The 23,949-nt window shown below is 43.3% G+C and overlaps 1 protein-coding gene across 5 annotated transcripts in view; it reads left to right on the forward strand.

Moving 5' to 3' along the window:
• The window catches only part of CERS6 (ceramide synthase 6), a 317,612-nt gene that overhangs the window by 160,539 nt on the left and 133,124 nt on the right, over positions 1–23,949 (forward strand). For all 5 annotated transcript variants that reach the window (XM_073305741.1, XM_073305736.1, XM_073305737.1 and 2 more), the window contains exons 2-3: positions 7,606–7,711; positions 10,976–11,106. In XM_073305741.1, the coding sequence (XP_073161842.1) occupies positions 7,606–7,711; positions 10,976–11,106 (237 nt within the window). The remainder of the gene's footprint in view (positions 1–7,605; positions 7,712–10,975; positions 11,107–23,949) is intronic.

A 23,949-nucleotide genomic window follows, 5' to 3' on the forward strand; every position in this document is an offset into this window, starting at 1 on the left:
AAGTGCAAGCTGGGGCCGCCTTTAGGCATTATACGGTATCTGTAAAATACTTGACATATTTAAACTGAATGCAAAATAATTTTGGAATGCAGAGGCTGAGTGCTGCCCATTCAGACACTGTACACTGAGCTCAGGTCTGCATTATCCGAACTGATAGTAAAAACAGTTTGGCTGGCTACTGTGACTGAGCCAGACTGCTTTTTAAAACAAAGTTAGAATTTGTGGTCCGGACTTGGTTTAAACATGGTTTCACCTCCATTCTGGTCTGAGGCTTAATTTGGTACATAGTGGGCCAAATTCTTCTTTCATTTACCCTAGTGCAACTTCACTGACATTAATTGAATTGAGAATTTGGCTTGCAATTACCTTGGACTCACAGGATTAAAAGAAGGGAGTGAGTGGGCTAGATTCTGATGTCTTATTCGCAGTGCATTCTACCTGACTCTGAGTAGTCCCACTGACTTATTGGTATTATAGTAGAACCTCAGAGATACAAACACCTCGGGAATGGAGGTTGTTCGTAACTCTGAACAAAATGTTATGGTGGTTCTTTCAAAAGTTTACAACTGAACATTGACTTAATATAGCTTTGAAACTTTACTGTGCAGAAGAAAAATGCTGCTTTTAGCCATCTTAATTTAAATGAAAGAAGCACAGAAACAGTTTCCTTACCTTGTCAAATCTTTTTTAAAACTTTCCCTTTTTTTTAGTAGTTTACGTTTAACACAGTATTGTACTGGACAGTATTTGGGTTTTTTGGTCTCTGCTGCCTGATTGCATACTTCTGGTTCCCAACGAGGTGCGTGGTTGAACGGTAGTTCATAACTCTGGTGTTCATAACTCTGAGGTTTTACTGTACTTATGGAGGAAGGTGCCGCACAGCAATTGTAAAGTGGCAGAATCGCCTTCACTGAATGGTGACATAGCAGAATACATTCATTTGGGAAAACACTGGCATTTCATACTGGCATTAGAATTTTTAAGCTTGAACTCTGAAGTTTGGTTTAAACATACAGGTTAAAGTTTTATCACAAAGAACATAGTGATGACATGCAGATCACTGATAAAGCTTCTTTTTTTTTTTCTTTTTCCAAAGATAGCTGACCACACAAATTTAGGACACCACTGATTAAACTTTATAAACATTTTAACCTTGGAAAACAGGGCATAATACTGCAATGGAGGCAAAAGTGAGAGAGGTACAGTGTGAATTCCTTGACTTTTTTTGCGTAGAAAAACACTGCAGTAAAAAAATCTCTTAAATTTCACTAGATGCTCCAAATGCACATGAGTTACATGTGCACACACAGGTGGGTGAAAATTTTTGGATGAATAGTGTATTTGTTGAAAAACACAGTTTCGGTTGATTCAAAGCTATTCATGAATTTGCCAAATAGATTTCAACCAATTTTTTTTTTGTATTGGTTAGAGTCACAAAATGCCTGGAGAAGGAGGAGACAATACTGCCTACCTTGTGACATTTAGCCCGATAGTTAGGGCACTCACTTGGATGTATGAGACCTGTGTTCAGTTTCCCACTCCTCTTCGTGTTGTGCAGAGATTTGAACTTGGAGTGCCCCAACCACTAGGTTGTAGGTTATTCTCAGTTAGGGCTTTCTTAACAGCAGTGCTGGACTGCGGGGGAAGGGGGCCATGGCTCCATCATTTTAAAACGTGGAAGGGATATGCCCTCTTACTTTTTACCTGCCTTAAGGGTGAGCAACGAGTGGGGGGAGAGGAGCGAGCGGGGGTGGGGCCTCAGCAGGAAGAGGTGGAGCGAGGGCAGGACCATGATTTGGGCGCTGGAGGCTCCCCCACTTCTAGGGGCTTATGGCATTGCTGTTTCTTAATCTCTCTATTGAGGCTGTTTTACTTTGTAATAATTTAAATACTCGTTGCTATAGGACCCTAACCCTAACCACATGACCGTAGAATGATTCTTTCTTTCACTCTGTGTCCCAAAGCCTATTCAAGTATTTTTATAAAAAAATCCATTATTCACCCAGCTCTTCCTGCACACATGTGGATTGTTGTATGAAATATTTAAAAATGCAATGCAAAACACTACTGTTAGATTTGCACAAATCCCTTCATATTACCATTTTTAATACATGAATTTAGTCCCCAATTTTTGATTAATAATCTATTATTGAATTTCATAAACATGCTTTAACTTTCTCAAGAGCAGGGGAATAAAAACGAGGGCATGCCAGGATAGAGACAATCATGAAATGTTAAGCTTTAACAAACTCACTTTTCACCGTACATGCTTCCGTAGCAGCCAAATAGCAAACTATGCCTTGAGTGATTTAGACAGCAACAAACTGTGTACACTGTACAACTTCCCAGAATGTCTTGCCGTCCTTTGTGGAAACTTTCTATAGAATTTAAAAGGCATGAAACCAATAGTCTATAGAAATTACGTATTTGCTAAGGAAGTTATGAAAGTTTGTCAGGCACTCAGACGCTGCAGTAATGGGGGCTGAACACATTCCTAATTTAGACAGGTTTCAGAGTAACAGCCGTGTTAGTCTGTATTCGCAAAAAGAAAAGGAGTACTTGTGGCACCTTAGAGACTAACCAATTTATTTGAGCATGAGCTTTCGTGAGCTACAGCTCACTTCATCGGATGCATACTGTGGAAACTGCAGAAGACATTATATACACAGAGACCCTGAAACAATACCTCCTCCCACCCCACTCTCAGGTGGGAGGAGGTATTGTTTCAGGGTCTCTGTGTATATAATGTCTTCTGCAGTTTCCACAGTATGCATCCGATGAAGTGAGCTGTAGCTCATGAATGCTCATGCTCAGATAAATTGGTTAGTCTCTAAGGTGCCACAAGTACTCCTTTTCTTATTCCTAATTTAGTTCCTGTTTCTTTTGTGGCTGTAATAAGCACAGTAGAAATGTATTTTTCCCCTTTACTTCAGTCCCTTATTTTTAAAGATTAAAGAAAATTTCCTGATCTAGAGCATATATCGGTCTTGGACAGTGGATGTAACTGAATTTTAGTCTCCTCTTTTTTTACTTTTAGGCTAATACTCTGCTTGCCCTTTACTATATTTTTCCCCAGCATATTAATTAGCAAGGCTGTCATCTTAAAATTGTACTTGCAAGTGGCTCACAGAGAGTTCAGTGAAGATCGTATCAGCATGACACTTGCTGCAGTTACATCTTGTAAAGTTTTACTCCCTCGGGCTATTTTAGCCAGCTTTTGACTCTTACAAATTGAACACATTTTGGGGTCATATACTCTCTGCAGTGTAATACTTTGCCATCTGATTTACATTATCTCAGAACAATGTCATTTCTTCTCTCACGTGAGAGGTAGGTAGTCAAAAGCCAGCTTTGGCACTTATAATCAACCAAGAGACTTTAGTGAAGGGAAAAAATAACTTTTCAAATGTTTAGAAAATCTGCCTTTGAAATTATCTTATTTTTATTTGTACTTAGTTTCATGTCTCTGGATGCTGCCATCAGCAATTAAGGCTCAGAGTGGGTTCCTTTGTGAGCCTGACCAGTGAAAAAGTTGTCTGTCTTTTTATTTTTATTCCACCCACAGTCCTTCTCTATTTTGTCTCTATTTATAAATGATGCCTCTTTTGAAGGTTTTATAAAATTAGCTTGGATGCTGATTGATTTTCCCTTTGGTTTTGTGCCTTCTCTTAGGGCAATCAAAAGAATTTCTTTAATTTTAAATGGTTTTTAGAATAATTTCTGAATTCAGATGCTAAGATTCTCAGCCTCTCAGAAAAGTAGCATCTTTAGCAAGAAATAAGAGGATGTCTACAGAAGCTTTAAAAACATATATTAGAGGTGGGAAATGAAGTTTCTGAAATAAATATCCACATGAGTTTTGTTATATCCTCAACTGCATTTAGCTGATCAGATAAGTGGTAGTCAGCACTGCTGTTATTCCATCTGTGTCTGGCTAGAGAATGAAACCTTTTTTCCCCTTTCCTTTGTCACCTTGAGCTTGAATACTGCAAGACTCTTTACTTGGACTGCACCTTAAAACCATTTGGGAAATTAGGCTCATCCAGAATCTGGGTGCACATCTGCTAAGTAGCGTTTCTCGATGGAGTTTCTCTATTAGGCAAGTGCTCTGTATTCTGCATTAGCTGTCTGTTGGTTTTAACTAGGGCTGTCAAGTGATTTAAAAAAATTAATCGTGATTAATCGTACTGTTAATAATAGAATACCATTTATTTAAATATTTTTGGATGTTTTATACATTTTCAAATATATTCATTTTAGTTGCAACACAGAATATGAAGTGTACGGTGCTCACTTTTAGGGGGCTTATTCCTTCACCTACTTACTTCCCTGGTCCTTCTCGCATGAACAGAGAGCAACAATACCCGAAGTCCAAAGGTGCAAACAATTCGATGTTTATTGGGGTGAACTTCCAGCAAGCATGATTCCAGTTTCCTTCCTTAGTGTCCCCCTTCCCAGCTCTGACACCACAGAGCCTTACCTGTGGCCCTGTTCCCATTCCTGCCCTTAGCAGGACATGATTCCAATTTCCCCACCCTCATTCCCTGTTCCCATTTTCCCCCCACCCCCCACACACTTCCTGATTGACTGCAGACTATATAGTAAAACTTGAGTTCAGCTTAGCTATACCTTAACCAATCATTTTACTGAAATTTAACTAACCAGTCCTAACATATTGTAACATGATTATTTAACCAATTATATCCCACCACCTTAATTAGTTTACACCCAGCAAAATTAATTATACAGCAGACAGAAACACTCACAGAACCAGACAGAGATTATACAGACAAACAATAGGGAAATGGGGACAACAGTGATAGAACAACAAAGAAATGAGGAAAAAGAAAAGGAGTATTTGTGGCACCTTAGAGACTAACAAATTTATGTGAGCATGAGCTACAGCTCGCTTGAATCATGTTCTAATCATATCGTCAGATCGTATTGTCAGTGACTGTAGCATCAACCAGGAGAACAAGGCTACATGTAGTTTAAATACGTCATTGACATATTAGCTATTGAACTAATATTGTAGCTGTTGACAATATGATTAGAACATGATTCCTACAACTGATGCAGATTTTATCCAAACTAATAACTATAAGAGAAAATGCAAGTCAAATGATAAAATATGGAAATTAAGTAATCACAGTACGGGTTTCTTTTCAGTCCATGAATACTTACCAAAAATGACTTCAGGCTCTAGCATTTGCTTTCAGACGCAAATGTTGCAGGATGAAATATGAATTTTTTGTGACAGAACTGTTCCTCAGAGCACCATGAAACTGTAAATGGAAACAACCTATTTTGAATGCATATTTCTTCTGACTCACTGTCTATTTACTTAAAAAAAAAAAATTAAAGGAGGCACGTGCTGTAAACTTGTGAACTTGTTAAAGGTTGAACTAGAATCTGAAACCAATCAGTTTTCTTTAACCAACATCATTGCTGTGATCAATGCAATGAGATTTATTTTGCATCATCTATGTTCTCTTTAGGAAAACACAATTTTTGCTCAAAACAGTCTTAGCATGGTGTTTAAATATTGATAAGAATTCCACATTTGCTCATGAGAAGCTGCAATCATATTCAGGGGCATAAGCACAGAGCTTTTTCTTATCTACTTAGTGTGCTGTTTTTTGTTACTTTGTTGAATTTTTAGGATATTATGAAAAGTCTTTAAAGGGAAACTGAGAATCATTCAGTATATTCAAGCACAAAGTACCTAGAAGCTTGGGGAACTGGATGGTTTTGATGAGGGGCAGTGGAATACAACTCTCACCTCAATTATTTATTATTTGTATCACTGTAATGCATAGGCGCCCCAGTCATGGACCAGGCCCCAGGTGTGCTAGGTGCAGTATAAACGCAAAACAAACAAATGATCCCAGCTCCAAAAAGTTTACAATCTAAGGGAGAGTTTACAATCTAAGATCTGTGATTTACATTTGAACCATAGTTTTTTGCATGGAGATACATTTTTCATTGCCTGGATTTTAGCCAGATAACTTAAAACAGCCTTGTGTGAGCAATGGAAAAACTATAGGAATATTTTCCTCTTTATTTTCAAGAATGTTATTGGGTGAAATGCAGCACTCATCATAAAGTATATATAATTGTAGTCGTTCTGAGCATGTTAACAGTTGGACTTGAGCTTGGAGGAGGAGATGAACTTTGAGCCATGTAATATCACAAGGTATAGTTGATCTTCATACAATTCATGTATGGGCAAGCTAACAATGAGCTACATTGTATTTAATGTACAAGGGGAAACTCCATTAATGGAACTCATTAATATGAACAATTTATCGTAAATACAAGGAGTGTTCCTATTCCTTAGCTATGGAGCTCCATAGCTAATCTTTATATTATGCAAAATGGGTTTTATGTAAAAGTAACTATTTATAAGCTATGCAGAATTATTGATTGGTTTTACTGGTGGGCACATGGTCAGGTGGGTGCTGTACGACTGCCAGAAGTTGGTGGTCCTGGGCTGTCAACAGTTACGTCAGGGGTGAGTGTGGGCAAGCCCAGGACTGGAACACTGGCCAGCCGGGCGGGTGTGGGGGGAGGGCAATGCCGCCCAGAGCTGCCAGCCTGGCAGGGAGGTCCAGGCAGCAGGGCTTGCCCCTGCGGAGATAGTGGGCCAGCCCCAAGGCCCCCCCCATTCCCACAGGCACAGATGGTGGCTGCGCACCTTCTCTCCTGCTGGTAGGTGGTCAGAGGGCTCTATGTCCAGGGGAGCCCCCAGACTCCGAAACTCCTCCCTGTGCAGCCCAGCCAGGCTCCAGGCCAGGAGCTGGTCCTCGTGCCCTGTGTCCCACGCTGCTTTTCAAAAACTAAAAGAAAGGGTATCCAGGGTGCTGTTTTCCCTAAGGCCAGGCCAGGTTTTACCTTTTGTGGATTTGTGCCTAAGATCCATGCATTGGCAGAAGATTTTTTTAGGATATACTTTTTCTATTGGAAACTGTCAAGGAAGTGGCCCCAAGCCATTTTGAGTTAGATTAAATCGTTTATGTTTGTAGATTATGTAGGTATTTACTGAGTTGTGTTGGTCAAGCAAGTCTGAGGCTGTCAGACGATAAAAGCTGTGTCTGACTATCCAGGGCACAAAAGCAATTCTGTGTTCATAGCTAACCTGGGGACTAGTTAATTAATGAGGCAATAAGGCGGGGGAGAAAATATTATGTTTTGCATGCCTGTTGCACACAGTAGTCTCCTCATGGTGCTCTGCTCTTTCCGTGTGCTCTTCTTTTCCGATGATCCTTCTCCCACTCTTAGTTCTGGTCTTTTTTTCATTCCTCCCGCTAGTGCTTTGAACAGCTCCCCATTTCACGTACTCGATGGTGTTACCCTTCCTTCTTCAAATCCCCCCCTTAAAACGTTCTTATTCTGTGATGTTTTCTTCTATTGATGCACACCTGTACATACTTGCATTTGAACTATTCTGTGTATTGCAGTTATCTGACACTGTAGAAATTTCAGGACAGGGACCATGTCTTCTTTTTAATGTTTTAACATTTATGGCATGTCACTGATAACAGATCCAGCAATAAATAGTTGAAGAATCTCATTTGATTTTCTTTCGTCTTTGTTTTGTTGTAGGTTTATAGCTAAACCCTGTGCCTTAGGTCTTAAAGTCCAGGCCAATGGACCACAGAAAGCCCAACCTAATGCTATTCTGGAAAAAGTTTTCACTGCAATTACAAAGGTACAGTATTTACCTAACATGTTTGTTTTATAAAAGGTGATATGATGCTTTAACATTGATCCGCGTATAGTAAGATAATTTCAAGTCAAGCCAAAGAACTATTAAGATTTCACAGTTAAAGATTTCACAGTTAAAAGCAGAAAATGCAAATGTAAAGATTCTATTACCCATGCTAGCTTTGCAACTTGGCCAAGCCCTTCTTGGCATACATGTTAGAATATGACAGTAACATACCAAGCTGCACATTTAACCTGGGAAACTGTAATAGAAAATACTCCATAGGTATCATGTGGCTGCTTATATTAACATTCATTTTTGTATTTTAATTTTTTTTGTGGCAGGAGGGCAGAGGGGTTTGGACAAAGAGGGGAAAATGTTAGTCTTTATCAGTAATGTTAGCATGTCAATGTTCCAGATTTGGATTTGGGTTTCACACCTCTCGGGTGAATTGGGAAGGATGGGGTGCTATTGGTTGGCTGATGTCTATTTGTATTGTGATGGCTATTCTTCGCATCCGAAAAAGCTAGGAAAATAATTTTTAACAATGAATTTTTGGAAGTTGTGGAATTCTGAAGGATACAACAAAACGATAGGGAAGCCCTAAATTCATTTTTGCCCTTTATACAGCTATTTTTTCTTGCCCTTCAGATAAGGCCTGTGGGTTTCCATGTTTGTGGTTTTTGTTGGTAAAATGTTTACAGATTATCCCAGCAGTTCCTGGCACTGTCTGCACCTCCTGATTAGGCTAGGCAGTGAGAATGCGGTGATGATCAGGTGTCGTTATCCTCATCTAAAGATCTTTGCATATGCCCACTTTGGACAGATATCACGAGAGGAAGCTTTCCTATGCTTTTAGTCATTCTTCCCATTTTACATTAACACCAACATGCAGCTGGACACAGCACTACATCTCAGCTGGCCTGTGGCTTTGCAGACGTCTTTCACAAAGAACAAAATCATGATTTCATACAGGCCATTTTGTCAGGGTTAAAGTTACCAGAGGGGGTGTTGAAGAGGATGAAATATGCCAGGAGAGCTCTAGGTGCTGGTCTCCTGCCTACGTGTCTTGCATCAGGGGAGCTGAGCTTCTTGGTTTGGTAGTCTACCCTTCTAATAAGCGTAGGTACCATGCTCACCATTGCATTGGTTCATTTTGGCAGCATACTTGCAGAGGCTGGATCAGATACACCTGCCTGTCTGAAAGGCCCACTACATCTACTGTCTCTCGGATTCAGGGGGGAAGGGAAGGTGTCTTAGGATAATAGACTCAGAGATCCTGTAGAAAAATACAGGACTTCTGTGTTAAGATTTAGTCTAATTCCTGCTGAGTTATGTTAGCTGGTGCGTAGAACTAGCTCCAGCGAGAATATAATGGAGAATGGGAAGCCCTCTTAGAGCTGCAAAGGAATGTAGATACTTACACTGTGGCAAGGAACTGGCTGATGAACCTCTGGCAGGTGCTGGAGCATCATTTTCATGCTCACTAGTCCAGTGGTTGTGGTGTGAACCACAAGTTGTGTGATGTCTGGCTTAGTGCCATGACTGTACAGAGCAGGGGGCTGATTTCCAGGCCCTCCCCCCATCCTGGTAGTGCTGTTTGGCCAGCCACACTTATAAACCACCGCCAGCAAGTTGGTCATTTTTGCTACATGCCAGATGCTACAGTCGTACCCAGGCAAAACTCTCATTGGCTACAGTGAATGCTGTGCCTGAATAAGCCCTATGGGTCTCGACTCCAAATTACTTTTTAAAAAAGGAAAACAAATCTCTGAACTGGTTAAAATTAAGCTTTAGAGAAAAAATACCCTTTTCTCCCTTGTTCCCTTCTCTGGGGACTCAGATAACAAATTTCAACCTGGTGGGGATTTTGTTTCAGGTTTATTAATCCATGGAATTTTAGGAGTTTATATAGTGGAAACTTTCACACAGTCTTAACTATAGCAGCACTTGCATTTCATCCACCATATCAAATTGGCTTATAGGAGCAAATCTTATCCCCAGGAAAACAGATGCACAGAGTGAATTCTCAGGATAATCTTTTTAAAATGTGATGGGGGATATTGGAATGTTCTTAGAGTGGAATATTGTACACAGAGCATCAACAGACAATTTGAAATGTATCCTCTTCCCCTGTTTCCCATGTAGTGAATTTCAATTTTCCCTTGCCTTATATGTACTACAGTATGCAGAGTAACTTCTGCTCCAATGTAGTAACAGTCAGTTTGCTGCTGTTGAAAATGACTACTTAAAGCTAATTTTACTGAGCACGTCTGTCTCAGTTGCTAAGGTGACTTCCTTTGAAGTTGCCACTTTAAAAATAGAAAGTGTAGTTTTTGAATATTAACGTACAGGAAAATGTATTTCTCTGTGTCAGTTGAACAGTCCCCTTGGTCACGTCAACAGTTACATCAGTTGCACATACACAGAGGGATGAAAGAGACAAGGCTCATGCTGTGAGGGGTTTTGCAGGTCCCATTGCTCAAGGAGTGTATATCATTTGATAGGCAGGGAGTGCTAGAGAGGAGGTTGCAGAAAAGGTTTCAGTTATAACTAGGCATGGAAAGATTAGATTTTTCCTGGTAAATGTCAGAAAATGTTGATTTCACCAAACACACGCTCTGCTGAAGAAATATATTTCCATTGATACTAATCAAACGTAAGGAAAATGCTGCCTGAGGACCTAATAGAGTTTGATTTAAGGATATTTATTTTCTATATTCTAATGTGGTCTTGACAATTTGTATTTTTAACAATTATAAAACTTTTCGAATCTCAACATCTACTGTCATTAAATAATTGTCTGATCACTCCCTTGTCTGACTCACCTTTAATTTTGTGCAACTGTGAAAATTTAAAGAGATGAAAAATGGAAAAAAAACTTAAAAATAAATATTAATATTACTTATCAAACTGATATTTAGATTGAATTCTGCCAAGTCGATTTGAAACCTCCTGTTTTCCCCAATAACTTTTAAAACTTCTCTATGTAGCTGCATTGCCTTAGCCCCTGTTAGTAGAGTACTATATTTGATTATACATCCACCATCAGGTGTTTGTATGAAGACACTTTTCCTTACTTCCAGTTGTCAATGAGGCTGACAGAGAGCTAGGGTAGAGCCCATAAGTCCTAGTCGTACAGTAGGATTGAGTTCTTTCTGACCAGACTTGGGGGGGTGTGGGGTCTAAATTTAAAACAATATTATGATATGGGTTATGAAGCTAAAATGCATCTGCAGTCATTTGATCACTTTTTTTGTTCTGTAGCATCCAGATGAGAAGAGACTGGAAGGCCTCTCCAAGCAGCTGGACTGGGATGTACGCAGTATTCAGCGTTGGTTTCGACAAAGACGCAACCAGGAAAAGCCCAGCACTCTTACAAAGTTCTGTGAGAGCATGTAAGGAGCTGTGTTCTTTCTTGCATGTTTTACCGTGTGCTTCCTTTAAATGCCCCGGTTGCAATGTTTCAGTTCAAGGATAAATTAATTCCTTCATTTTGGGGAGAGAGAATCTTCTTTTCTCAAAGGAAATCAGATAGATAGGCACCTGAAGAGCACAGGAGCAAGAATAGACTGAAAGGATCCTTTAGAACAGAGGTGGGCAAACTACGGCCTGTGGGACCGTTCTGCCCGGTCCCGGGAGGCTCGCCCCTGGCCTGGGAGGCTCGCCCCGGCCTCTCCCCTGCTGTTCCCCCTCCCACACAGCCTCAGCTCGCTGCACCGCAGGTGCAACGCTCTGGGCAGCAGAGCTGTGAGCTCCGGGGGCCACGCAGCTGCAGAGCCCTGCCTGACCTGGAGCTCTGTGCTGCGCGGTGCGTGGCACGGCTGCCTGTCCTGGTGCAGCTGCGCTGCCAGCCACTGGCGCTCCAGGCAGCGCGGTGACTGGGCAGGGAGCAGGGGAGGGGGCGTTGGATAGGGGGCAGGAGAGTTTGGGGGTGTGGTAAGGAGCTGGGGGTGTGGATGGGGTTGGGGCAGTCAGTGGGCGGGGAACAGGGGGATTGAATGTGGGCAGGCGTTCCGTGGGCGGTCAGGGAGAAGGGCTGGTTGGATGGGGCAGGGGTCCTGGGGGGGGGCAGTCAGGAAGGAGAGGGGGGTTGGATGGGGCTGCGGGGGGGCAGTTAGGGGTGGGAGGTCTGGGGACGGTCAGGGGATAGAGAGCGGGGTGGGTAATGGATAGGGCAGGGGTCCCGGGGAGGCCACCAGGGAACAGGGGGTTTGGATGGGGCAGGAGGCCCGGGGGGGCCATCAGGGGTTGAGAAGCAGGGGGGGTCAGATGGGGGCAGGGGCCAGGCCACGCCTGGCTGTTTGGGGAGGCACAGCCTCCCCAACCAGCCCTCCATACAATTTCTGAAACCCGATGCGGCCCTCAGGCCAAAAAGTTTGCCTTCCCCTGCTTTAGAATCTTGTTGAAATAATGCATGTAGATTAAACTGTGGGAAGTTTAGAGATACTAGAACACAGAAAGGGAAATGAGACTGATGATGCAAAGTTATGGGCATGGCAGGCTGGTTCTTTGGGGTGAAATCACTTGAAAAAATTATTTATAGCTATGAGATGAGATATTCATCTTTATATCACAGTTTTGAAGCAATATAATTTTGAAAGACGCTAGAGATGGGGAGGCGGACATAAAGACCTATTGGGTCATCTAGCCCATCCCTGTTATCGGTGCAGGATGGTTTCCTGTTCTGTCATTTTGTAGCACTTTTTCTGATCCAGATTTAATAACTCTGAGCAATTTAAGCCCCCACCACTTCCTTTGGGAGGTTATTCCGCAATGTACTTGAGTTTACTTTCAGGAAATCTTTCCTGATGCCTGTTCACTTTAAAACCAGATCTTCTGATATTGAACCTTTGCTAGATAGAACCCCATTGTTTTTAGAATCTAAATTACATTTCCATTCTGTATTAAGCATTTTAATGCTTAATCTGTACTGAAAGAGCCTTGAAAATTAAATCTACTTAAAATATTAGAGCAATTTTTTCTTAAAAGGAACTAAGTGATAGATCGTTACCTTATAATGAATGTGAAGGGAGAACATTATTCTGTTGCTTTCTTCTGATTCATTCCAAGAACCAGCCCAGTGGTACCAAGGTAACATGTTGCTCTATAGACATGGAAGATCACACGTTTGAGGCAAGATTTACTCCCTCTGGGTCGTGAGAAGCACTGTGGCAGCAGGAAAGAAATATTGGGCATACAATTTCGAGGACACCTTTTCTGGTCCACCAGTCAGATTATTGCTGGCTCAAGAATCCACTTGTGCATCCTGTTAGCCGGGGGAAAGCTGTTAGGTAGCAGATGTCAGCAGAAATAGAAAAACCTAGTCTGGAGTTGAGAATGAAATGTTAAAGAGGCTCCTGAGAATCCTTAGGTGATTTTAAAATACTGTGAATCAGTGTCAGCAGGGTTTTGCTTGTTCAGCAGACCTTACTGTTGCTGCATGTTTCTCTTCTGTATTTTATATTCTTTCTCTATTTAGGGTTTCCTCAACCCTGCTTTATCATACACTCCTCTGTAGGATGGGTCAGAATCTGGCTCTTAAAAATAATAGTTGATTCATCAGGACATTTATTCTGAAAACAAACACATGTGGTACACTAATAGCAGCCTTTTATTTATATTGAGACCAGGACTGAAGAAGGGGTGAAAGTCCGGAGGTGTTTCTGTTAAACAGATTGGCCGGCTAAGCTCAGAGCGCTGGAATGATTGGTCGTATAAAACACGACAAATTGTGCCAGTGCAATTGCCTGTTCGATGAACAGAGGCCCTTAATCATCAGAGCTCTTAATGCGTTTCCTTCACATTTACAGCTAAAATCCATTGTTTTAATATTTAATAAGACCAGGGTAAGATTCTGGATCTTTTTGATGGCAGAAGCTGGTGATCTTAATCATTTTAATTTGCAGAAGAATCACATTTTGTTGTTGATGACTTCAGTTAATTTTCCCCCGGGATTGTAATTTGTATACTGTCCCCTTAGCACCTGGGAAAGGACAGGGATCTTAACAGCTTTCTAGACCTTTGCTACTGTTTGTACATTGTATTTTTGGTACTTTGATGTATGGTTCCATAAGTTGGGTCAAATTTTACTCTTTTTTTGCACTGCTGGGCTTGAACCAGTGTAACTGGGAGTGGAATTTGGCTCTTCATTCCGCAAGTGGAAGGGAAGCACTGAAGAGTTTGCAGCTGAATTCAACACAGAAAGATACTTGTAGAGTACTCATTTTGGGGCAGGTTCATCATTGACTTACAGCTTATGCAGTTCCATTGATTTCACTGGGGGTAATTGGTGCTGAATTTGAGTTATGTTGGGCAAAAGGTGTCTGAAGCATGGACGATGCTGCTGGGGAAAAAAGTGCAGTAATGAGATAACGTCTTTTTGGGGGGAGAAGTGACTTAATTTTTTTTTTTACAAATTCTCAGTAAAAAGTGCAAAAATGAGACCATGATGTAATGTAACAGCAAGACAGTTAATCTATTCCAACAAAATTAAGTGCCAGTTTCATTCAAGAGTCATTGGGCGAACTCATGCAATATAAATATTTAATAGCAATAATAATAATACATGCAGCTCAAAAAGGAGCAAGATGACATCTGTGGTAAATATTAACAGTTGAATAGAGGTTCAGCAGAGTACTGAGCATGGATCAATTTTTGTCTGCATGTGATTCCAAGTGGCTGTTGCCTGTGTTATCCGAGGGCAGAAATTGGCCACACATGTACAGGTAGTGTGAAGATATACTCTTCCAGCATTCAGAATGCCCAGGAATCTTTTACCATGCTAGCATTGTCAGTGATATCAGAAATGATGCAATATATAGCGTCAAATGGTAACCAGGCTGCAAAGTGGCATGTCCAGTTTTTGACCCATCTATTTAATAGGGATAGAGTTGTTGGACTTTCATTTGAATCATGTGCCAAATCACTGTAGACTCTCCCTTCCCAATATCAGTCATTCATTTGTTGTCTGGTTCAATGCATATCCATCTACATTGGGGCACCTGGAGTATTACCCTAATTAGCAAATTTGGAGTAAAAAGTGGCCAATGATCATTATTTTAGGTATTGACAGGTAGATCGGTTGTGTCACCAATAAGCAGATCATTTACAAGTTGTGCGTGAGATTTAGCATTGAGGTTTTGTGCAGTAAGTGTGAAGGGCATCCAATAGCGTTAACCTCAGTTTATGGGGAATTGCTGTACCTGCTAAGTAGGCTTGGGATCTTCTTCCATCCTGACTTTCTGGACTGCTGCTGTTCTCTGTTGTTCCTTTTCTCTCACTTGAAGGTCTGACCCAGCTTCCACTAAGAGCCTTCCAAATTACTTCCCTTGATTTCAACATGAATTGGATTAGACCAGGGGTGGGCAAACTGTGGCCCGCGGGCCGGATCCGGCCCCTCAGGGCTTTGGGTCCGGCCCGCGGGACTGGCCCCCGTGGTGCCGCAGGCCCCGCACCACTCTCAGAAGCGGCTGGCACCACACTCCTGGGGCCCTGGGCGGGAGGCAGAGGGCTCTTTGCGTTGCCCTTGCCTCCAGGCACCGCCCCCTACAGCTCCCATTGGCCAGGAACGGGGAACCGCGGCCAATGGGCACTTCAGGGGAGGTACCTGGAGGTGTGGCAAGGGCAGCGCTCGGAGCCCTGTGTCCCTGCCCTCCCCTAGGGGCTGCGCAGGGATGTGGTGCCGGCTGCTTCCTGGAGTGGCACTGCGTGGGGCCAGGGCAGGCAGGGAGCCTGCCCTGGCCCCGGTGCACACCACTGCCACCCTGGAGCCACTTTAGGCAAGCAGCGCCGGGCTGGACCCCGAACCCCTCCTGCACCCTGCCCCCCAACTCCCTGCCCTAAGCCCCCTGCCTGCACCTCGTACCCCTCCTGCACCCCAACCCCTGCCCTGAGCCCCCTGCTGCACCCCAATCCCCTGCCCTGAGCCCCCTGCTGCACCCTGAGCCCCCTATCACACCCTGCACCCCTTCTGCACCCAACCCCCGCCCTGAGCTCCCTCCTGCACTCCGTACCCCCTGCCACACTCTACATTCCCTCCCACACCCCAATCCCGTGCCCTGGCCCTGCATACAATTTGCCCACCCCTGGATTAGACCCTCGTGCTCTGTTTTCTGTGTACGTGGTATACAAAGAAACCTGGAAGGGTCTGTGACAGACTAATCATTTCCTGCACTATTCTGAATGAACTTTACTGAATTAGATTTAATATCTTTGCGGTCCATTGTATTAAAAAATGCAATTGTGTATGTGTTGTTAGGGAATTGGGTGTATGTAACTTCTCTAGTTAATGCAATCTCTGGAAGGTCTTATGAACTTCAGAGGGCTTTTGGGACTAATATGTATGAAGTGGATTTACTAGGAAGTACTTGGGGGTAAGGGGAATGCAAATGACTCACTTCCAATCAGCTCTTTTGAAACTATGCCCTGAGGAGGTATAACCGTGCCTTAGTGGGTCATAACTGAGAATGTGAAATTCAGGACCAAAAGCTGAGAAATAGGGCAAACACAACCCAAAACACAACCCAAAACTTTTATAAGATATACCAAACCAGCCACAAAATTAAACTCCTGTTTCACCACACTGGCTAACAAGAAAACATGAAGGCAGTTTCCTCAGGCATTCCAGTTTTTATATCACCACAAACACTGGACTCAGAGATGAGTGGTTCTTTACAACCAGTCTCATCAAATAATAGGTTCTTCTGATCCCAAAGGACCAGCCACACACCCAGGTCAATATATAACTTAGATCTTACCCAAAAATCACACTGATTCCAATCCTTTAGTATTTAAAATCTGAAGATTTATTCATAAAAAGAAAGAGAGAAAGAGAAAGAGAGAAAGAAAGGTGAGAGTTAAAATTGGTTAAAGTTGGTTAATATGGTAATGGCAAAGTTCTTGGTTCAGGCTTGTAGCAGTGATGGAATGAACTGCTGGTTTAAGTCAAGTCTCTGCAGTACATCCACAGTTTGGATGGGTCATTCAGTCCATTGTTCAGAGCTTCAGTTTGTAGCAAAGTTCCTACAGAGGTAAGAAGCAGGATTAAAGACAAAATGGAGGTCTTTCCAGGGCCTTTTATAGCTTTTGCCCTGTGGAGGGCATCCCATGTTCTTACTGTGGAAAATTAACAACAAGATGGAGTTTGGAGTCACATGGGCAAGTCACATGTCCAGGCATTTTGCCTAGTCACAGCAGGAAATTTCATTAAGTGTAGATTGGCATCTCCCATGGTCCATTGTCAGTTAAATGTTCTTTCGATGCGCTACTCAATTGGAATAGTTCCTCCAAGATGTGCTGGCTAATTACTTTGTGGGCATTCTCCCAGGAGCAGACATTTGAAATGCAAGTATAGAACCAATGCTCATAACTTCACATACAAAAATGATACATGCATACAGATAGCATAATCATAACCAGCAAATCAGAACCTTTTCATAAACACCTCCCTCGACAACCTTTGTACAATATTTGCTTCAAATATAGAACAGTGGTTGCAACAATGATCTATATGGTCATATTTTAATCAGAGAACGTCACAGGAGGAAAACCCATTTTCTATATAAACCAGGGGTATGTCCACACCTTGAATACTGTATGCAGTTCTGGTCACCCCAGCTCAAAAAAGAGATATTAGAACTGGAAAAGGTAAAGAGGAGAGCAACAAAAAATTATTAGAGGGATGGAACAGCTTCCATATGAGGGGAGTGTGTCGTTCCCCTGGTGTTATCTGGACTGGTGATCAGCTAAGTCATTCCAATCTTTGACTTGTGCCCACTGAAGTGTGATAGGCCAATGCATTTTTTGTTGGAGGGGTTTGTACTGCCTGGAAGGAGTGATTGGAATATCCATGGCCAAAGGCATGTGGACAAATGACAGTGTGAGAGTGAAAAAATTTAAATGTAAAAGAATGAAGAGCAGTGGGCCTTTTCACCTGTCTCTGAAAGAAGATGGGTTACCAATGGGTGCATACGTGTACTGTGGATGCAGGAGAAGGAAAAGGGGCTCTCTCTCTCCTAGGTGGAACATGCATGGCCAGAATTTATCCATTCTCAAGCACCCGCCTCAAGAAAGCAAATTATGGTTGCTACTCCTTCTTTACTGTTTTGAATTGTATATCTTTTTTCCAAGTGAAATATTACAGTAAGAAGAACTTTGTCAGACCCTTCATGTGAATTTTTATTGTAGTTTGGGACCTGATGTTCTCTCCACTTTCCTTGAATAGCAGGATAATTCCACATACAAGAACCTAAATTGGGGAAAAATGGAGACGGCTGCTTTGGCTGTTGAGAACTCTGATATGTGGAGGTGGGAGTCCCGACAAAAGGCATCGGAACTCGTGTGTGAGATACATTAATGCAGTAGCAGAAAAACAGAAGGCAATAAGCTCCCAGACCTGAATTTTGAATAGCCCTATCCCCCTCAAGGCACCCAAAATATGTGACTCTGTGTTGGGGAGTGGGGGGAATGTTGGGGTGCGTGGAATTTATTCAACTGAAAAGCCAACTTTTCTAAAATGGCCCAATTCTCCATATATCATAGTAGCTTCATAGACGTCCTCATAAAAAGTGGGTTAAAAGACCCATTTAGGAACGTGGCATAGCTGCAGTTCTTACAGGCCCAAACTTGTTTTGGGCAACACAGCATGAAGACCTAAGAGTACACAACAAGAAATATTCATGGCATGGATCATAAAGAGTTGGATTTGTGGTCCTCCAAACTAATCTTGTAGGGGCACTCTGAAGTCCTGCCAACCCTCCAAAGGCTTATACTGCAGGCTTTAAACACTGCAGGAGCCTAAGCATTGTAGCAAGTACAAGAGCTACAAAAGTAAGCTGCCTAAACTTTACTCCCCAATTTTTCTGAAATTGCTGAAGGTACTGTTTGAAGTTACTGTGACTTGGGAAGCTGGCGTGTCAACTGACCGATATGCTCTCTCCAGTCAGAGCTGCTTTAAAACTCCCATCTCCTGTTATGCCTGGCTGCTTAGTAAGCTCTGATGTAACAAGAAGCAACTCCATTACAATTCTGTTTGATTCTGTGAACTTTGATTTGCAAGCAACAGAACATGGCATTATAGATCTGTATAAGTCTCTGATTCATCAATATAAATTTTGAAACACTTCATCTACCACAGTGGAAGACTAACTAGTGTTTCATAAGCAGAAAGAATAAGGGAAAGTGATTTGTAAAGAAAATGTTGCTAGATGTGGGATAAGTGGCTGTCACTGTGCATTCTGAATGCATACACGGGGAGAAATTGGGCCATTATTGCAAGTGGAGCAGTTTTAGTTTTAGTTTATTTGTGGGGAACTGTACTTTTAAGAGGCTTTGGTAAGAGCTAGTTAGAACCAGTTATATTATGCAAAAGGCCCATGTTAAGCAGTGCTGAGCTGTTAGAACTGGGACATGGAATGAAGCAGACTTGTGTCTACTTCTTGGCTCTGAGTAATCATGGACACCACCATAGTGACTACAAGCTACAGGTGAAGTGATTATGCAGCCAGGCTCTGCTGCTTCTTCCCTTTCTGAATCCCTATTGGACTCTGCTTCTATTCCACTTTCCTCATTGGCTCCTGTTGAGACATCTCACTTCATGACCAACCTCACAATGACCTCTTCCTTCCCCCATCTGCAAGAGATGGGCCTTATTTCAGCATCCAGGAGGCTGATGGCCAAATTCAGAACCAAGAGCAGGTACTCTCTGCCTACCACCCCCGGCTTACATCTCTCCTCTGGATTTAGCTCTGAGGCTAGATATGAATTCTTTGAAGGTATACCTGGGAGATGCTAGAGCCCCCAAAGGGGATTGCAGTGCATAGTGTCAGGAACGAAGGCCAGCAGCTGAGTCTGGGACTAGCTAGCGCGTGCGCTCTCTCTCTCTCTCTCTCCAGGCTGTATAATGAATGCAGGTGAGTTACAGCAGAACTGCCTGATTGGCAGATCCTCCTGATTGGCAGAAGGGAACCAGGAGGTGTGTTCTTAAGGCCAGCAGCAGCAGGAGGAGGTAGCTGGCTGCTCAGTGCTTGTGCCCAGATCTGTGATTGCTTTTATACCTGCCTTGTTCCCAGCCTTGCTCCAGCTCCGCTCCCTTATCCAACTTCTGATTCCAGCTCTGACCTTTTAGTTCTGACTCTGGCTCTAACTAGTCAGACAGACGAGCCCACATCTCAGTTTCTGAGACAGAAAAATCATCTCCTAGCTAAAATGCAGCACTGGTTAACGCTGGGCAGACTGTAGTCTCTCTGTACTAGCTAGGTACTGGGGAGGCAACTCTGAAAGATCCTCAAGGAGTTTCCTCCTCCTTTCTTTCTGGAGAGGAGGAGGATATTCCCTCCAATCCTTCCCCTGTGGAAGAAGATGAGGGTCCAGCCCCCAAGTTCTGCAGTTGGTATGAAACAGTGTGCCTCTACCCCTGTTCTGGCCTCACTCCATTGGAACCACCTGTCAAAAGACTCCTGCAGCCATGGCTGACCCTGGAGCCTCTCTAAAGTGGACAGCTGCCTCTGAAGAGAGGAAGTGACAGACTAAGCCCCTACGTAGGAATGCCGGGCTCCTCTCTTTGATCATTATAGGGTCAGGCGCTAAAATGTTGCGTAAAGAAGTTATTGCTGCCAAGTCAAGCTGGCAGGTGGGTCCAGTTAGCTGTAAATGGGTTATAAAAGGTGTGAGAGACCTTTTTTTATGAGGCAGGAGGTTCTGGAGAGAAGTGGTGGCAGTAACTAAATGTAGGGAATAAGTTTGGGCTGAGGTTTATGTTGTATTGATAACTCACAAACAATCAAACCCTATGGGGAGGGGCATTTGGACAGGTAAATTGAGGTCTGTGTGCTGTCGGTGAAGGAGGGAACCTGCCTATTCAAAGGGGGTGTACTGTATTAATTTAGATGGAACTAAATGGTGCTGATTTTACAGGATTAGGACAAAATAAATAAAGATTATGAATAGGTGCAAGAAAACCAGACAGAAAAATTGAATTAGTTTAAACAAAAATGGCCAATGGCTATAAGTGAAGCACTGTGGTGAGACCATACTTGGTAAACAAGAAAATGTGGGCATAAAGTTACCTATGCCAAGGTTGGCCTTACGAAAATGGATTTAATTGGTGGACAAACTAACAAGGATAAAATATCCTGCTAACTTTTACCCCTTTTGGCGTTCTTAAAAAGAGACTGAAAAAAAGAAGAATCATCTTCCCTGCCCCCCCCCACACACCCCGGAGCTCATCCCCTGACCTGCCAGCAGTGCTCCTCGTCTTGACTCATCTCAGCTTCCTCGACCTCAATTCAGAAGAAGCAGACTAGGTTAAGGGACTTTCTCCCCAAGAGGAAGGACAGCTGGCCTTGCTGCTATTTAAGAAACTTTGTTTTCACCTGTGAGTGTTGAAAGTTGTCACATTCTCATGATATCCAATCCTCAGTCTGTTAGTGGGGATATTTAATTGCCTGCACCACAAAGGCATGTAAAATGCTGTCCTGTTTCTTTTCCCCTCTTTGTATTGCTTTCTGTCCCCCCTTCTTTCCTCCTGTCCTGTCTCTCATTCTTTTAGCTTTTCATCACATCCTGAAATCAATTGTATTACATTCATCCAAGCCTGCCTTATCTAAGGAGAAAGGATCAAACCAGAGGACATGGTGATTTAATGGTTTCTTGTGGCCTTGAACTCTATGAATTGTTTGAGATATCAGTTGATTCAGATTTACTAACAAGCACCATTAGTGCGAGGGGAGGGGGGAAACAATAAAATACAAAGGACTAGCCCTTTCATTCCACAACAACAGCAGGACATTTAATGAAACCGAGGTGAAAAATTCAAAATGGATAAAAAGGAAATGCTTTGTCACATAAGCCATAATTAGACTGGGAAAATCATTGTTACTTGCTATTATTGAGGCCGATAACTTAACAAGATGCAAAAAGGGATTGGATGTTGATATGGATAAAAAAAATATTCAGTGTTGGGTTTATGCTTAGTTAATATACACAGTTTTTTCAGAACCCAGAAGTGTCCATGTTACTTCTTATATTCTTAATATTGTGTGGAGAGCAAATACTCAAGAACTAGTTAACGATAATGTTGGAAGGGAGATGAAACCTTGGGTTTCATTGCACAAACCAATTTGTAATTTTTAGGGATTAAGATTATGGGGCAGATTATGCCACATCTGTCTACTGTGGAGTTTCTTGCACCTTCCTCTGCAACACACTGGACACTGTTAGAAAGAGGGTGCTAGATTAAATCAGCATCTGGCCTGATCCAGTATGGCAGTTTGTATGTTCCTGTGCAAACTTAAGTCAGTATTCTGCACGTGGAGCATTTTGGGTTGTGACCATTTGAGTTGTCATTTTCTGGTTCATTAGCTGCTACAGCTTCTGCTTTAGAAGTGTAGGAGTGACTGGATGTGTGAGTGTCACTACCATGCTCCATCGTGAAAGGTTGTGGCAAACTAATAGCTCAACACACCGACTAGGATTTGAAGGAGGGGAACAAGTTACCCTGATGCACTGAAGGAGAGTAGCCTCTTCCAGGAATCTAGGCCTGAGAGTGTGGAGTCATAGGTATGGAGCCAAGAAAGGAAACAAAGGGAATTTGAGAGTGAACAGTGTTCACAAGGAAAACAAGTTCTGAGATGTTGGCAGGAGCAGACTGGGAAAGAGCCTTACATCTGAGGATGAGGCATTCCATTGGGATGTGGAAGGAGCCCCAGGCAGTGAAATGGCTTAAGGGTAGGAGTGACGTGCCCTTAGCAGGAAGTGAAGAAGGGCTGGTGTACACTACATGGTTAGGTCAACATAAGGCAGTTGACATCAACCTAATTATGTCAGTGTCTCCACTACAGCCTTCCTCCCGTTGATGTAAGGCCTTACTACACCGACATAATAACTCCACCTCCATGAGAGGCATAAGGCTTATGTCAGTGTGGTTAGGGTGACTCAATGTCTGTGCAGACACTTCATTAAATACATCAGCTGTTGGCCAGGCAGCTAGAGCCCAGCTGCCCCTGGATTGCTGGGTGGCTGGGAGCCAGGGCAAGAAGCCTGGACCCCGCTCCCGGCTGGAAGCTGGGGTGAGAAGGCAGGGCGGCACTCCCTGCCTGCTCCCCCTGATCCTTGACATTGACAGTGCTTCCCAACTTCTGGCAGGGAACGGGGAGGCGAGAAGCCCCGGGCAGAGAGGGGGGCAGCCAGGCTCCTGGCAGGGAGCTGCTATCAGAGCTGAGAGACTGGGCTCTCAGCTCCCCACACTGCCCCTCTTAGGTTGGCGAAAGCATTCCTGGTGAGGATGTGCATGACCAACCCAAGGAGGGTAGTGTGGACATGTACCACCATAATAATTACTTACCTTTGTAGTGTGGACATAGCTGAAGAGGAGTTAGCCACTACGCTTTGAATAGATTGTAGGGGAGCCGAAGTGAAAGTCATGGAGGCCAAAGAGAGGGAGACTGCAGTTAAATTATGTATCACAATGCCGAAGGTGTGGCAGATAGTTTCCTGAGATACGGAACAGGAAAAATGGACCCAATTTGGTATGTTGTCAGCACTGAGTGTAATCAGCATGTCACATACTGTGATGGTTCTTTATTATTCACATAGCAGAGTTAGATTTACATTTTATTCTATAGCACTAAAATATGGAACTACGGCCCAGAAGAGATTATTGCACCCTAATAGCATGCACAGGTGTGCTGCAGTGAACACAAGGAACAGATAGTGATGTTGTATTTGATGGTGTGTGTGCTTAGACCTCCCAGGTTAGGGGAGGAGGGACTAAGAGTGATTTGAAGAGAGACAGGGAGGGTGCTTGTCAACCATGGATTGGGAGGCCTTTCCAAGCATAGGGAGTAGTATGTAAGAAGGCCTGGAGGCAGGAATGGCTGAAGCAAACTAAGGGAGGGTACTGGGTGGAGCTAGGGTGACTAGGTGTCCAGTTTTCAACTGGAACACCTGGTCGAAAAGGGATCCTGGCCGCTCTGGTCAGTACCACTGACTGGGCCATTGACTGTCCGGTTGGCGGCGCTGTGCAGTGGGGCTGGCAGGCTCCTGGAAAGCAGCCCGCATGTCCCCCCTCTGGCTTCTACGCTTAGGGGCAGCTAGGGTGTTTCAAACGCTGCGTCCACAGCTCCGACTGGCTGGGAACTGCAGCCAATGGGAGCTGCAGGGCCAGCGCCTGCGGATAGGGAAGCACGCAGAGCCACCTGGCTGTGCTTCCACGTAGGAGCTGGAGGTGGGACATGCCATTC

Source organism: Lepidochelys kempii, chromosome 11, assembly GCF_965140265.1.
Source record: "Lepidochelys kempii isolate rLepKem1 chromosome 11, rLepKem1.hap2, whole genome shotgun sequence".
In the NCBI taxonomy this organism is placed as follows: Eukaryota; Metazoa; Chordata; order Testudines; family Cheloniidae; genus Lepidochelys; species Lepidochelys kempii.